General features: G+C 41.0%; 1 protein-coding gene across 1 annotated transcript in view; it reads right to left on the bottom strand.

Moving 5' to 3' along the window:
• The window catches only part of THSD7B (thrombospondin type 1 domain containing 7B), a 269552-nt gene that overhangs the window by 172982 nt on the left and 79273 nt on the right, over positions 1-17297 (bottom strand). The window contains exons 6-7 of the mRNA XM_040604804.1: positions 10708-10863; positions 8756-8956 (exon numbers count right to left, since the gene is read on the bottom strand). Coding sequence (XP_040460738.1) covers positions 8756-8956; positions 10708-10863 — 357 coding nt within the window. The remainder of the gene's footprint in view (positions 1-8755; positions 8957-10707; positions 10864-17297) is intronic.

The following is a 17297-nucleotide window of genomic DNA, read 5'->3' on the forward strand; positions in this document are numbered from 1 at the left end:
ACCTTCCAGCTTTCCAGCATTCGATATTTTAGCCTGTGCTGCAGCACAATATGCCTGACTGTAAGACGCGGATATTTACACAAATGTAGCTACTACAAGAATTGCTTACAGACTTTTGAGTTTCCACCTTCCCTGGGTTGTGAGCCATATGTTTGCTATGATCTTGAATGAGGGAAAACTATTTAAATGGCTAAGCCAAGAAAGCTCTTAGTTTTCAGAAGCTCCTAAAATTAACCTAAAGGTGATCCCTTTCTTTTGCAGACATAAGTTTCAGTAGAAGATGCAAAGACAGTCAATTCGCTCAAACTCGTAATGGTGTCTGTCCTCAAACCATCAGTGCACCAGTCCTAGAGCAGGTCACAAAGCACATTTTGTCTTGTTAAATGTTTCCAGTAGGAGACATCAAATATTTGGCATGGTACCAGCTGCTGTGTGGTAAGGCTTGATGGAGGTAACTATATCCACTCCACCTGGCTCGTAAACAGTCAGCCTGCTCAAAAAGCACATCAATCTTTATGACTACAAAAAAAAAATAAAAAAAGGGTCTCAAATCTATTGAGCAAACCACACACCATTCTTCAGAATTCCTGAAACACTCGTAATACTCACCAGCCTTTATGCTACACTGCAATATGCTCCTTCCACCACGGCTGCAAAACGAGAAGTATGGATCCTATCTAACAGCTAGAAGGCTTTGCACGTTGCCTTTTAGGATTTGTGTTTCCAACAGTCAGGAAAAAATACTGGCTTGGGATCAACAGCTCCAATGACGGGGTATAGTGAGGTACGCTGACAAACAGAGGAGGAATGAGCAGCGTGGTGAGCCAGGCTGAGCCCCGTGACAGTAACTGAACCTGCAGCCCTAGAAGAGCGGGCACCTGTTTGATTTTATTGATAGTATGTGCAAGTGCGTCGAGCAACTGGATAATTTTACCATCCCCCACAAAATAATTCCAAATTCTTACAGTTGCAAAGTTGTCTCACCTCCAGTTTCCATTTACATGAATAGTCCGTAATGTGTATGTATTAATCACACCCTCCTCAGGCAAAACTCCCATTGCAAGTTCTGTCCTGCTAATGCTGACCGCACACAAATTTGACCAAAGCACTAGAAGTCTGTCCTTTTGAACCTTAACAATTTAAGAAGCCACAAGTTCCTAACCCACTGACCAAGCTATCTAACTTCTAGCTTTACACCATTCTCTTACCCGCTGCACATCACTAGAAGCACACTCTCCACCTGCCCCAGATACAGGCAGATCTGGGAAAAAAGCATTGTTGCAGAAAACCTGATTTTTGTTACTCCATGTATTAAGGTCTGATTAAAGATAGGTGCATTTCCACACTAACTTGAAAACAAGCATTTTCATTTTACAAACAAAACTGCTTCTTTTGCTTCCAAATGTTTCAGTTTCTAAACCAAAAAATGATCACAATCTAAGCTTATAGTACTCTCACAGGAGAAATGAAATCTAGATGTACCCTTAGACATGGCGTTTTGTCATGGGACACAACGCATCAATGGAGATTTAAGTTCTTATTCTGATATGTCAGAAAGAACTTATCTACAACTTACTTTCAATAAATTGAACACAGCAAATCTTTTCTCTGAGAAATTAAACAGACTCTGCAAATTCATTCTGTATCATTAATCCATTCAAAAATGAAAAAAAAAAATATCAAGAATTCTCCCCCGGTAAGAACTTGGCTTTGCTGAGATTTACGTTAGCACAGAACCACTCAGAAAGCTGCTAGCTTCATGCCCTCAGCCAGGACCAACAGCAGACATCATCTCCACTTGCAGCCCCTTCCTTCTGAAGGGATCCCGTTGGGATGCTCCTGCTTCTCGTGATGCACCCAGCGCAGTACACCTCGCAAGCTGTCTCCACCGACACCGTTCTTAGGGACCACAGGACACACTGTGATTCAGCTGCAAGTACCGACAGGTAGCCAAGCACACCGTTATTAATATTCTACCTCCAAAGAGTCTTCAGCTTCCGTAACAGCAGAGCTTCACTGTCAAGCTCTGACAGAACATAATATTGGATCTTAAAATAACACTGCTTTGATTACCTTACTTCCCTTTACTCTTCGCTTGAATTCCAACAGGATTTCAGTGTCTGCTCTGTCAATAGAGCCCTGTGAATAATGGATTTCTGTTTGGGCACTGAACCAAAAAAAAAAGGGGGGGGGGGGGGGGGGGGGGGAAGAAGTAAAAGGAAGAAAAAACTCTATAACTCTGTTTTAAGTAGATTGCGGACAGACTGGGGGAGTATTTAGGAAAAAATAAATGTCAAGATAAGGTAAAATGTTTGTTTAATCTAAAAGGAATATTTTGGTTTTACATTAACAAGCTCTTCTAAAAATATTTTTATGTTTTAACTTTGTTTGACTTGGCCTAGTTCATCTACAGAAAAAGCAAACTAATGCAAAAACTGCTAGAAGAAAACATTTTGACACTGAAATATTGTACTCCAGTTTTACAGATGGAACAGAAAATTAGGCTTAGATGTATTTCAACCCAAACATGTACTTGTTCAGTGAACTTAATAACACTTAAATACAAACCCCTCTTGTCTTCTTGGCAAGTTCTAGAATGTGGCAAGTACCATGTTCTAAATACCGACTGCCTAGAACCAAAGAGATCACACAGAAAAATGAATTCTGTTCTGCTGAAATGACTCTTGCCAGTACTGCCAGAAGAGCAGCCATAGCAGCAGTATAAAGGTTTCCTGCTTGAACGCAAAAGCAGCAACAGGCCTAAAAGTTTTGTGAACAGTTATTTCGTGGGCTTCTGTTTTTCACCATCACCTGAAAATATGCCCTGGGGTTTGGGGATTATTTTTTTTTTTTTGGGGGGGGGGGGGGGACACGGGGCAGGAGTTACTGTTAGTACTATGGAAATAAAGGAAAAAATAAAAAGAAAAAAGAAAGTTTAACCATCTGTCATAATGCTACTGAAATGAGGACAATTGATTTTTCACTCCACACTAATTTACACTCCTGACTGCTCTTTGCTGCTGCTCGCGCAGCCTCGTGTCCGGCAGCGCCAAGGCTCCGTGAGCAGGGGCTCAGGCCACGGGTGCTGCCCCCAGCTTGGGTAACTTGCAGCCTGGAGCCAGCAGCTTATTCCACTAAGAATACTTAGAGAAAACATCTTGCCACTGTAACAGCTACGACAGTAGGATTGCAGCATGTTTTATTTCTAAGCTACCACCTTGCCAGGTTGTCTGTAGCAGGGTGGTTCGCCCCTTCCAGCTGGGAGTCCCAGGACCTACCAGACATTATTAACTTATCAGATATGTCTGGGAAGGGTGCACAGAACCCTCCAAAGTGCCTGGGGCCACCTAGGTTGAGGCAGAAGCTGCTGAATAAGGTGGCTTTGGGACAGGTCCCAGCAACAGCCGTTCCAGTGCTACAGGAGAAGAGAGACAGCGATGTTCTTCTGGGCATCGCTGGACTCTGCTCCTCTGGGTCTGGCACCTCCATCTCCCTATCACTGCATGAACTGTGCATAAATAAAGAACCAATGGGTTATTCAGCACTGTTACAAATATTGTCCTCAAAACAGAAGACAACCCCAGAATTTTAACTCCCACAACAGAGAAACCCTGTACCCAAGCTGATTGCTCAGCAGCTTTTGAGCTGTGATTCGATTTGTTAAATCAGGAGTAAAACAACCTGAATCCAGCAAAAGCACACGACCTTTGCATTAAACCTTGTTGCCAATCTGGTACTTTCCAATTAAAACAATGAAGCCTTTGGGTATAAATTATTTCATATTTTTGATTATGTAGACACTATGCTGTTCGCTATCACAGAGAAATTGTCTTTTTTACTAATAGTTCTTCTGGTAGAAATCACAACAAGCAGAAACGTATTAATAAATGATGACATAGGAATTACAACAAAACAGATTGACGACTTGTGAGTATGATTCTGAATAACATTTCACAATCTATTCAAAAGCATTGCTAATAGGTGAGATTTAGTTTACAGTATTGTCAGAAACATTTATAAAATGCTTGAAGAAATGAATTGTTCCTTTTATGAGTCATACTTGTTATTTCATAAATTTATTGTTGTAGTCCCTTTTATGTATGTTTTCAGGTTGTACCACTCACCATAACAACTGCTCTGTTCACAAGCTACGTGACTATAACGTGCATTTCTAAAAACCACAGTTTAGTTCAGCATTTGTCTTGTTTCAATCTATTTTTCTGTTATTCATACAGCCTAAAATAGATGTGGGAAATAACAACAAAAAGGCTTTCCAAATTCCTCCATCAGACTGAACCCAACAACATTTGTATGTTAAATCCAGTCGTGTTTCTTAGCACTTAAAATCAAAAGACTGGGAAGCTACCCATGGAGGCACACCAGCTTCTGCCTGGACTGAACTTTTACCTCCTGACCCTGGGGCAAATCCTGCTCTCTCATGTTACCAGCAGTTTTCTGCACGCTACTACAACATCGAATTCCCTTTGTCTCCCCATACTGGAAGTGCTTGTACCTATCCACAAAGATGTAAGAAGCAGAGAACAAGACGACTGTTTTGGTCCTTGTCTTCAAAAAATGAAACACAGTATGTTTTGGCTACTGTCCAGTTGCATTTTAAAATGAGAAAGTTTTGACTGTGTTCATGGGTTTGTATCTACTGAGCAGTAACATTTAAGGAGAGCAAGTGAAGCAGAAAGTTTTCAGAGAGTTATTTTCATATGGTCAATGCACAGTAATGTTTGTCGGTTCTAATTAAGAGCACCCAAAATCAAATATCAAATACTTGCAACTATCTGATCGAGAATACATTGCAAACAGGAGATTATTCAATTCCTTGTTGAACAATCTATAACAACAACTCTGAGAAAAATCACAAATAATTCTTGGGTTGCCTGTGATTATAAAAAAAAAAAAAAGGAGTTTTTAAATAAATCTTTTTATCTGAATTATAGATCCATGTACTCAATGATACACTTACACAATTCAAATTTTAGTATCGACATCCATTTTCCTGTACTATTCTTTTGGCTTCACAGATTTCCCCAAAAGTATCTGTTGTCCTTCACTAGCTAAATAAAAAACACTTTGCTGAAAAATTTTGCTTGGAAGAAGCGTGCAATAGACATCTTTTCCCATTCTGTGCATTACTTCCTTTCATTTCTACACATTATTTAATTTCATTTGATTTATTACACTACTGTCCTCCGATGCTACAGAAGAGGTGTGCTCAGGGGATGTGGACCAGACACTAAGAGTTTCTCACAAGCATCATATACATGTTCAATAACTTATTAATGGCGATTAGAGACATTATGAGGTGGGAGCAGACACACATCTAACAATGAGAAAGTATTGAGGTGATTACAGTCTTTGCATTCATCCTCATCTATACTAACTACTGCAAATCACAAACTACAGACTCCAGCCACTCCATGAATAAACGCTGTACCTAGTACGTGCCCTGTGGAGGCCCCTCCATTACGGACCCCCTACATTAACCTATCCAAGAAACAAAAAAAGTAATTTCTGTACCTCTAGACCGAGCGGAAGAGTGCTACGTCCCTGAAACCCATACAAGCCCTTACAGAGCGATACTGCTTTGGCAGGGAAATCTTCAGAGGAAGCCTGCAAACCAGGGTGGCTCCCGAGCTCGAGCTGCAGCTCGCCAGCAGCACCTCATCTAACTGGGTCATCCTGGGTCAGTACCACAGGATCTCACCAGGAAGGATGGCTTCTCTCCAACGGGAAGAGGGGACACCGCGAGGGGCTCCGAAGGTGAGGTTTCAGTGGCAGAAGGAGGTTAGTTAGCCACTGCTGCCTGCTCACCTCCCAGACAGGTTCCTCCCGACCCTCTCTCACAGCATGGGCTGGCACCACAAGCATGCAAGGGACGTGGCATGGGAGGAGGACATTGGGGTGACCAGAATGGGGACAGAGAAGGATTACTGCCTCGTGCTTCACGCGCTGTCTATCAGCATGTATCAGAGCCAAAGATGTGCCTCCAAGCTCCACCTTGCTGGAGAGAAGTTTAGGCCAGCAGGATCCTACAGGCTCCGCCAGCAGCAGCAAAGTCCTCTGCCATGGGAGAGGCGGCTGAAAAACACGGCCAGTTCCCTCCCACCACAGTCGATGTCATTAAAGCTCATTTTTGGCAAGTGAAAAACCAGTCTCCTCATGAAAAAGGCCTCAGGTCTCTGAGCCGTGACAGAGGTATGCAACAGCCCCGCGTCACACAGCAGAGCACGGGCTAGAGACGGGCACGGCTTCGGCCACGCTGTTGGGGGGAGGGAGAGGAGACAGGCAAAGGCAAGAGGCAGTGAGCAGTGAGGCTCTCCTGCAGGATGCCTGACACAAACACGACTGAGACCGGCTCCTTCTAACTTCCAAAGAGAAGTGAACTGACACACTGCAAGAAGAGGAGAGCATCATGCCAGAGAGTCTAGCATTTATATGAAAATGAAGACGTTTGCAGGCAGGAGTACACAGAAGACCTGAAGTACCCTAATCAACATACTCCGGGACCAAATGAACCGTTCTTAAGATGGTGATACATTGGATTTTGTCATTTAATGGGGTCCAAAAAAATGTACTTTTTTTATCCCTTTAGGCATTCGGTGGGAATACTGAGCAACAATGCCAGGCATGGATGACAGAATGACTGGATAAATGACTGGATTTTAGGATACAGAGCTGAATTCTACAGAAGATGCTTAAGTAAATGAAAATACCAGCAGATAATGCTTTCAGCAGGGCAGAAATTCTGAACTTCTGTATAATGCTAAGCATTAGCATAGGCCTTATGCTATTTTACCTGTAATTGCTATGTCTCGCAGTTTCCCACAACTCCCTTCTGACTTCCCACTACCAACTAACCAACTATTCCAGGTAAAACACTTTATGCAACTCTGCCACTTACTCCAGCTTTTATCCAAGAAAATAGACCGCTTATTGCAATGAGAATCCAGTTAAAAGAACATTACAGAAGGAAAAAAAGGTTATAAACAAAGCAACTAGAATTACTAGATTGACAGAAGAAACAAATTGTTGTGGGGGGTTTTTTTCCAACTTCTACTTTAAGGACTCTGCCAGTCTTATCCTACTGGATCAAAAATTCAGAAAAGCTTAGAAGCATTATTAACCAGTGCTTCTAATCTGCCTAGTGATCCACGTTTCCTTGGGAAACCCTCTCAATTAGAACTGGACAACAATCACATCTAGTGACAATGTTTCCTCAGGGTGGCAGGGTGGGATGAATGTCCCAACATTATTATTTTTTTGTTACTAGAACATGTACAGAGTAGTTGACATTAAAAGGGTACTGTCAGCCTTCCAATAACTTGCTGAACAATAAGTGAAGAAGAGACACTTCAAAGGCATAAAGGCATGGTTTCTTAAGGATCATAGCCACAGAGAACAGTCTGATGAGAGATCAATGAGCATCTGCCACGTTACATGCTTTCCTTCCAAGTCACAAGCTGGTGCATAAAAATGGCTGTTGGCACAGTTTTAACAGTGTGAAGTACACGGTGCTCCTTAGCAATACGAGACTCCATCTGCACACAGCACTGCAGGACCGGACCTACAGTTATGATCACATAACTGTATGTTATACATACGATCACATAAGAGACCACTTAGACAAAATTCAGAGATCATTCTTTGCTCCCTTCTGTATTCTGGCTATATCATCTTATAACAGCTGAAGATGATTTTTTTTGTCCCCATTTTCACAAACTTACAAGAAAACCACATAGATTTAAATGTGTTTCAGGAGAATCTGTGCTCTTCAGACAAAGCAGCCATCAACTCATTCTGCCAGATTCTAATGGCTCATAAATGACGCATTGGTTTTAACTACTTGCCAATTAACCCCTCTTGTTATCAACTTGAAATTGTTTCCTGTGATCAGCCTCGGCACCATGTAAAAGAATTCTTCGTTTCAGCTATAATACCAGGCTCTAAAGTTCCACAACTTTGCCACTTTTGAGATGCTAGCACAGTCTCACTGTGACTAAGGACCGCAAGCGTGCTCTGTGTAGTTGAATCTAAAGATCTGACAACACTGACCTTATCAAGAAATGAAACTTTTGGCTGAGGTTCAAACCATGCACCAGAAACAAGCTCTTGCTGGTTGTTTGTAAACGTCATATAAAAATATACTTATTCATTATTAACAGCTTGTAAACTAGAACACACTGCAGGTCTCAAACTGCTGCCAAGTAAGGTAGTACTTAGTACGATCATTTCATTTACATCTAATTCTTGTATTAATTATGGCAGCACTACTGAGCATTCCTTTTCATGACTGCAAGAGATAAACACTCAGACCACAAGCTAAAACCTGAGGACAGAAGAAATGCTAGGGGTCAGATTAATTTTGTGAATGCCCATAGTGCTGCTGTCCTTAGCAACAGCCCTACTTTAGTACAGGGTGTGCAAACAAAAAAGGATTCTAGGGAGCATGAGGCCACTGGTATCCCACTTTTGTCACGATAAGGCCAGCAGTGACAACACATGACCTGCACTAGTAAGCCATCTCCTTTAGGATAAAACAGAATAGAAGGGTCCAAGCAAAATCCCAGTAACAGAAGCACTAGGCTTTCATAAGCATCACAGTCAACTCAAAAAATCTGAAAGTTTCACCAAAATTATGTAAAGAGCTATTGTAAATAACTGCAATTGCTCCGCAGCAGAATGCCGTTTTAGAAGGAGGCATGAAAAAACATGGGGCTTTTCAGACTAAAGCATTACGCACCTTTCTTGTTCTTGCATACAGCCTTCAGGATGCGGTTTCCAGGTCCACATTTTCCATGGTCAGTCACACATATTCCTTCTGAAACAATCCACTCGTAACACACTGGGTCTTCATCACAAGGAACAGATTCAACTAAGTGCGGACAACCTGCCAGGGTGCCTACCGGATCCACGATCACTTGCCTATGTCTCATTCTAAACCCTGGAAAAAGAGAAACTGAATTAACTGAACAACAGCAAAAAAAATATTTATACCAATAATCTAGTAGCCAGAGGACTATATAGGGCATCTGGAACCAGGGGCTAAAAGATAAACAAGAGCACAACACTTACAAACTTAATTGACTGGGACAGCACTTGGCTGGACTGGACAGACTTCTGCACGCAAAAACAGCCTGGGCATGCAAAATTGAATTGCATGTGAAGAATTCCAACAACCCACATTTTTCACATTTCTTTTTCCCTTTTCATCAACATTGGACAGAAATACACATGTCCAAATATAGGAATTTGCCACTGATGCATATATTAATGTAATGACAACATCAAGATAAAGAAAGAAACAGTTAAGGAATTGAAGATATAAAGGACATCTATATTCTGCCTGGGAATTCACTAATGAAAAGACTTGTTTTGCGACACAGCAGAGCAGTTTACTAAGAAATTAGTATTCTGCTTTATAAAGGTGTAAGGATTTCTGATACATAATGCATATCAGACCTCTGTGAAATGACACCCTATTAAATTGGAAGATTCAAATGTAAAGTAGAAGAAAAAGGTTACAGAAGTAATGAAAGAATTGATTACATAATCTACCTCCTTCTGAATAAAACCAAACGACATGTTGCTATATAAAATGCAGAACTATTACGCAAGTATCTTTCAGCATGATTTGTTATCTAAATGACACAGAATTCTAAGAAAGGCAGGGGAAAAATAATGGTGGCTTTTCCTACACCAGTCTCAGAGAAAGGACAAATATACAGCATTAGTGATAGCCACATGGAAATGCTTTGGCCATGAAACAGGAAAGACAATGAAAAATAAAACATCCCAGAGAATGTAACAGACCAAACTCCCACCATTCTCAAACAAGCAAAAAGAGAGAATTCAAAATAATTTAAAAATTAAGTGGATTTGCAAATCTTTATATTTAAGCATGTATCTTTTATTATTTGTGTTTTAATTCAAAAAATTCTGACCAGCTCCATTCACTCTAAGAAATTAAGCTGTCTTCAGAAAAGTGTAGTTTCCAAACAGTAACACTCATTCCCTGCAAGGACTCCAATAGTCACCTTTTCAACCTGGACCCTCAGGAAAGGCTCTGCAATGAATCCCAGCGTTGCAGCAACGAACATGTACACTGGTCAGTTAAGACCCAGGGAGGTTAAATTACATTTGCATACTCTTCTTCCAGGTATTTAAACCAAACCAATTTAAAGCAAACCCAGATCAATGAGAACAACCTCTTGGGTCAGTCTAACTCCAAGACAGCAGGGCTGTGGGATACAACTCTGTCCTGACGCCTGCCAACCTCATGCAGGCGTTGTCCCGGAATCCCAGCATTGTCCCTGAATCCCGGCATGCAGCAGGACTTCCAAGGGGGGATCAGATGGGACAGCCTGGCACTGTGGAGGTCTGCAGCTGCTATCCCAAGAAATCCTCCTTTTTTACAAGTTCAGTGCAGGATAAAAGATCTGAATCAGGCTGAAATTTTTTTTTTTTTTTTTTTCCCTCCCAAGAATAACTGCAAAAAGCTTTTAAAGGTCATATTCCACTCCTTGCACGCACATCTAAGAGCTTCATCCTAGGTTAGATTAATATTAAAGAAAAATACATTAAGCTCCCAATGTAGAATTTGACACCACTGCTTTTGCAATCTTATCATAATATTCCATTACTTGCTTTAGATCCCCCCGTGCTACAAAAGCGGTATGTACGAGCAGCCATTACCTCTTCCTCCATGGTGGTCCTGGCAGTTCTCCTGAAGGCAGGGACCCCACGCCGACCAGGCTGACACCATGCACTCGGAAGGACACGGCAGGTTGCACAGCTGGGAGGCGGCGGGAGGGGGATCCAAGCACAGCTTTCCATCAACTGGCCTAGTAACTAAGAGGGGAAAAACCAGAAAGACAAAAAAGAAAAGCAGGGCTGTGACTTGGCCCTGCCCAACACACAGAAATCCAGAGTTCACTGCTGGCCTTAGTGTTCTAGAGTGCACCAAAATCCAGTGCTTTCTTAGGGTCCTATCTCCCAGAGCAAAAAGTTAATCCTGCATTCAGCAAAGCACTAAAAGTTTTATCTAAACCATCCATACTGAGCAAGCCAATTAAGACTATGCTTAATCAAGAATGTGTGCTTTAAAACTAAATTCAAAGCTGATTTTCTACAATGCTGGAGCAACAAACTGGAATCTAATCCCTATGTCTACAGCTAAGGAGACCTCTTTACACTGTACTGAAGCGAAAGACATGCAAGAAGGAAACCCAAAAAAACTCACAGTGCAATTGGGAGCCAGGCAAAGGCAGGTGACAAAAGCCTGAGCCGGAGGCAATGTCCCCATACCCATCCACCTCGGGCGCTGCCACCTCTAGCCTACAGATGCAGGGTCCCGATCTCTGGATTTTCTCCATCTGCTTTCAATAAAAACTGAGCAGAGCTCAGAGCCCTCTGCTTCTTCTAGATAGGCATAAGCAGAAAGCATCCTTCTTCCCGTGAAGAGGCGAGGCATTTCCTTGAGATGCTTGCACCCAAGGCAGGCACCGATCTCCAGACCTCTTCAGGCAAGAGGTGTGTGGACCCCAAACTCTACCAGTATAGTTCCGTGGATACCGACAATAAATTTTGAAAACCGATTCCCTTTGTATTTTCATTTATCATAAGAGATTTCTAGTTTCAATTAACTTCTCTCGCCTTTTTATTCAGGGCACAAGGAGGAAGAAAAGAAGGGGAAAGACTATCTTCTGAGTCATTATATGGTATTGCATTTTAATTACATTGTGGCCTGAGTTTGGCTGTCTCTTTAGATAAATGAATATCAAAGCAGTCTTTCAAAACGCAAAGGCTTGTTTGAGTTTACTCTGTCATGGTATTACCAAGAGTTCATTAATTTTTATATTACTGAGTTTGCTTTATCCTCATTTTTATTTTTAATGTCTTATTTTTCTTCGCTTCCATGCACAGAATTTACGTGACAAAAATTTATGTAAATACACCCAATATATGAGTAAACTTTTCTTTTTCTGATATTTTACTGTTTTCTTTAAAATTAATCATTTGAAGAAGAACACAACTTTTTTTTCTGGGTTTTTTTTGGGTTTTTTTTTAAATAAAAGGCTTTGGTGCTCATAATCCCAATAAATTTTGATTTTCACATCCTGAAGCTGAGACTTCAGACCAATATCAGTGCTTATGATTCCAGCTCATCAGAATAACAGGATTAAACAACAGATGTGATTTAATTCTAAGCTGGAAGATAATACGTTAGTAAAAAAAGACCATTTTCTGAACAATTTCTGAGACACTGCATGGCCTTTGACATGTTCATTTTGAGATTACAAGGTGGCACAAATCCAATTCACCTGAATGCTAACATAAACAGACCTTTTCTAGAGACCTTGCGAGTGAAGTGACAGACAGAATGAGATAAATATTAAGAGTTTTAAGGATAAGAGTATTTATTTTACCAAGAAGCCTCATGCATGGCTTAACCTGCCTTTTGGCATCAAGCTTTGTGAAACTGTATCATTTTATACGTGAAAGGAAATAAAATTGAGTGCAGGTGGTCAACCCAAAGAATAAAGACCAGTCCTGCTCTGCTGTAACTCAAGCTGCCATCGTTGGCAATAATCTAATAATCATGAGGAGGAAAGAGCTGTTTCTATATTGCAATTTAACTATTTAAATGTAGAAGCCGCTAGATAAAGCAGGTTGGTTCTCCTGCCTTGAAAACTAACCAGCTACAATTTGTGTTTTGAATTCACTTTGGATAAAAGAGAAACAAGAAAAATGGATTACAGAAAGTTACAGACTCATGGAAGACTCCTTCCCATTCTGCAGGGAATCCCTGCCTTCCTCTCCCTGCTAGCCACCCTCCTGCTTCTCTTCTTTTCTCGGGCTGATGCCCTATTTAATTCTAGCACTGGGAGCTCTTTTCCCAGGACCAGCAACCTACTTGTCACTGGTATAAGACTGCTTGTTTACTCTCTTCCTTAGGCAATTCCATATATTCTATAAAATGTAAACCAGAAAATACAGACTACTCTAATCAAATATCCAAATATATTCTAGGTCTATGCCAGCTTATACTCACTCTACGTCACTACTATCTTCCAGTGCAAGTCTTCAGGAATAAGATAAGAACAAAAAGAAACAAACTGCATTAATAAATGCATATAAAATATCATTCTTTTCCAAAACCAGGCAGGTACAGAGCACCACAATTTCCAGCACGACAGCCAGACTGACTAGATGGACCACTGGGGTCCTCTGTAAGACAGTTTTATCCCTTCTTCAGCCATTTGATTGACACCTGTGATTTCCATCGGTTTTATTTAAAAGCCTGATGTGATTTTACGTTGCTATTCTTTCATACTCCATTTTTCTGCTTTTTTTTTTTTTCTTTTAATGAACTACAAAGTGTTTTTTTTCTGTGAACCTTTTATATGACAAATTTCTCTCACACTGCAGCCTCCAAAAAGGCACAGATAGCCTGGCTAGGGATGTCTTGTTCAGGAAAAAACGTTACGTTATGCCTACATTAAATGAACACAACTGCTAGGACTGTCTTTATATACCAGACAGTCTTCTGATTTCGCCCAATAATTGACTCTGTAATGGCATTTTCCTACATTCATACAGAAGAAGTATTTTTTGTGTGATTATTTTCCTTGGAAGAATATTAGCCACTTTTTTGGGGGAAGGGAAGAGGCAGAAGCAGGGAAGAGTGGGAGGGGAAGGCAATATCTCTGATTCAAGTAGCAGCTTATTTATTACGCTTGTTCGTACCTTTTAAAATCTAGTGTTCTTCCCAATCTATAGAACAAACTTGCAAAAGCAATCAAGTACTAATCTGGGAGCCTCTGAAACATTGCACATTTCTATAGCTGTTATATTGAATCTATCCTTTATAAATGCAGCTACAGCTGTTCCCAGCATCAGTGGCTGCCTCAAGTTTGAATTTTACTATTTGCTGTTATTTTCAGGTTATTGCTACCAGCAGGAGATAATAAATTGGGTTCTAAAGTATCTTGTTTCCCTATATATTTTTACTGAGGTAGTGATTTGGAGGAAGAGTGGAAGAGGAAATCAGCTCTGATACGATTATTTCCATAATGTAATTTTAAGCCAACAGATAAATTATCTGTGAATATAGTCATGTGGACACATACTTGCAGGCATACATACCAACACTATGTTAAAAAGCAATGATAACCAGACAGAGGGAGGAATGTATAGGACAGCATTTTGACTGCAGTGATTCCTTTCAAATTTAGTTTTTCCAACTCCTCAGGAGGTAAATAACACTTTTTTTTCCTGGACCTTAACTTCACTCCTTTTTACAATGAAAAAACAAGTATTTCTGATATTAACACCTAAATGAGACATTTCTAAATATCACTAACGTATCTGGAATATATGCAAAGAATATCAGGGCTGTCTCTTACATACTGGTGCAGCCATACTTTAGCTAGTATTCAGTTCTCAAGGCAATAAATCCAGATGTTTGCCATATCTTTCGGGACAACTAAGCCAAATTAATGATTGCCAGGGTACAAGAAAGGGACAGCACATTTTTGTGAAAATTCTTACTGCCTTTGCCAGGCTTGTAAACCAAAGACACTCGGATCAATAAAAAGGGAAATTACTTGAGAAAATCACAAAGGAATGAGCTGCGTTATAAAAACACCTACATGTGTAAAACATAACAGGGATAAACCCAGCACAACAATTGTAACTAATTTCCCTAACCTGAAAGACTTGTTTTTGTAGCAAAACCGAAGGATTAGACAAAGGAGAAGCAGTGAATGTAATTTAACTAGGCTGGAAACGGCGCCAATCCTAGTCTGGTGCATCCCTCCATTAAAAAGCCTAACGCACCCCGTGCCTGATGGAAAGGGCTCCTTTATGCTTTTGAGAAGAATCAATTAGTTTTGAAGCCACAAGGCACAAAGTTGAAGGCCTATTTTCAATTAAAATCTATTTAATAGACAAGAAACAAAGTATGAATAGAAGGCTAATCACAGCATGAAAGAGGGTTAATAGCGGATTGCCAAGAGCAACAACGGTTTAATGTATTTCAGAACAATAAAGATCCTCGCAATTTTATTAAAGTGACACAGACTATTAGCACTCCATGGAATAAAAAGTTTCCCTGTGTCCATGCCCTCTGCTGTACAATAGGATCCTGATCCCAGCTGGGATAGTGTGTTGTTTTGCTACAGCAGAATTTGTAGAGATTATCAACAGAAACTGCAGATCTGGCAAAAATTCAGAGTGGACATGGGGCTTCCCACCAGCAGCCACGTGACTGAGCAGACCAGAGGTGACAAGTCAATAAGAGTGTCCAGGAAAAACAGTGCAGGCAACAGGGACACTGGGATGCCAGGGAAGGCAGTGATGGGAAAAAGGGATTCTCCAGGATGTTTGAGCCTTGCTGGCTGTTATCTGGAAAAGGCCACCAGATGCTGGAAATCACGGGGACAGACTGCCAGAGACGGTGAGAGAAGCCGCAAGGAAAACAGGGGAGAATACCCAACTGTGAGCATATACTTCATGAAAGCTTCATAAAAGCGTGAATGTTGCCCATCACTAAGTGCAGCATCAATTCAACAAGGAGGAGCACCGAGGAGCAGAAATCTGTTCTGTGAATGGTGCATCACTTCAGGGGTCCCGGTACCGCAGGAAAAGCACCGCTATGGATGTATCTATGATACCAGGACACGGTACAGGTGGCCCACAGCTAAGCTAGTGACATGCCAAGCTAGTCTGCTCACCGCAGGGCCAGGCCAGCCCGGACCCCAAAATCAGTAGGGCTGCTCCATGCAGACCTGGCACAAGGTCACAAGCTTGATTCATCTCCAATGTCTTGTGTTCCAGGACCAGCCCAGCCACCACTGCCTTCACCCTCCCTCCCCAGTGTCCCAGTTTGTGGTGTAGCCTCACATACAAATCCTTTTATTTTTTCATCTCACTCAACATTACTGTTTGAACGCAGTGCGGCTCCCCATCCTCATAACAACAACAGGACAAAATTACTCAGAACAAACCATCACTGTTTTGAATAAAAATAATCCAGTTCCAGTGGCAAAAAATAACGACAAAAATACAAATGCAATTAAAATCTTAGCTTTCAAAGATAAAACCCTGAACTAAAACCTAGTGCCTCATATAAACTGACTGGGCAGCCTATTATTTGCTGCATACAAAAGCCAGCTATCTAAATAAAAGTATTTATAAAGGGATAAATATTTCATGGTCATATCAAATAGCTTGTTGACAAAAAAAAGGCATATTCTTTAGAAGGCACCTTTTAGAAGGCACATTTCTCTCACTGTCAAAGTCTTTTTATACATTATTCTCTTCATTTCACTTTAATTAGTTTCTAGACATGAAAGAACTGAAAATACTACACCTCTAAAAGACATTAGGGAAAATGTTTTTTTCCCTAATGGATTGAAAGTAAAATTTTTGAAATACACATTTTAACACTACTGTCAAGCACCGCAATGATCTGAATAAAATCATTTCCTCTCTCGCTTCTAAAGGGTTTCCCCCGAAGAAGCCAGCTGTTACATATTTATTTTTCCATTATGTGAGTTGTATCTCCTAAATTCTGCTCAGCATTTGGTGAGCTTACAGATCAATAACTCGGCATCCCAGCAATATAAATCTGATGCAGATTTGCCTGAATATATTTTACACTTCAGAGGTATATTTCTCATCTTTTCAAGCCAGTTTGGTCAGCCCAAGGATAAATAACTACTTTGGGATGAGAGGGATCCCGGGGTGTGTGTGTGTGTGTGGGGGGGTGTTCTTCCACCTGAGGATGTGGTTTCTGTGATTCCAGACAACTAAGCTCCAGGCTGGGTGCTCCTGTTGCTGTACCATGAGCCAGTCGAACAAATTTGGGTTTTTTTTCACACCACTGCTGACCATCAGTTCTCTGGCCCCTATGGTTCTAGTCAAGTTTTCTCATTACTCATATATTCCCTTCCAATTTCATAAACCAGACAAGGACAACCTCATCTAACCATCAAAAATCCCTAGATTCTAATTTCTGTAGAGTAAATCAATCTCCTTCCTGCAGCTTTACCAGCATAAATCGGGGGGGGTGGAGGGGAATACTAAACAGCGTGCATTTAATACAGGGCTGGTACTCCACACAGGGTCCATACTCATTCCTACAGTGCGTATCCCACACCAAGTCGTACAAGCAGCTTATCTCCATCAACACAAGGGTTTGGGGCAATAAATATGCAGGGTGGGAACAGCCATAAGTGATAACAACCTGCACAAGCAACTTACTGTTTCCAAGGGGTCTG

Source organism: Falco naumanni, chromosome 8 (assembly GCF_017639655.2).
Source record: "Falco naumanni isolate bFalNau1 chromosome 8, bFalNau1.pat, whole genome shotgun sequence".
Lineage (NCBI taxonomy): Eukaryota > Metazoa > Chordata > Aves > Falconiformes > Falconidae > Falco > Falco naumanni.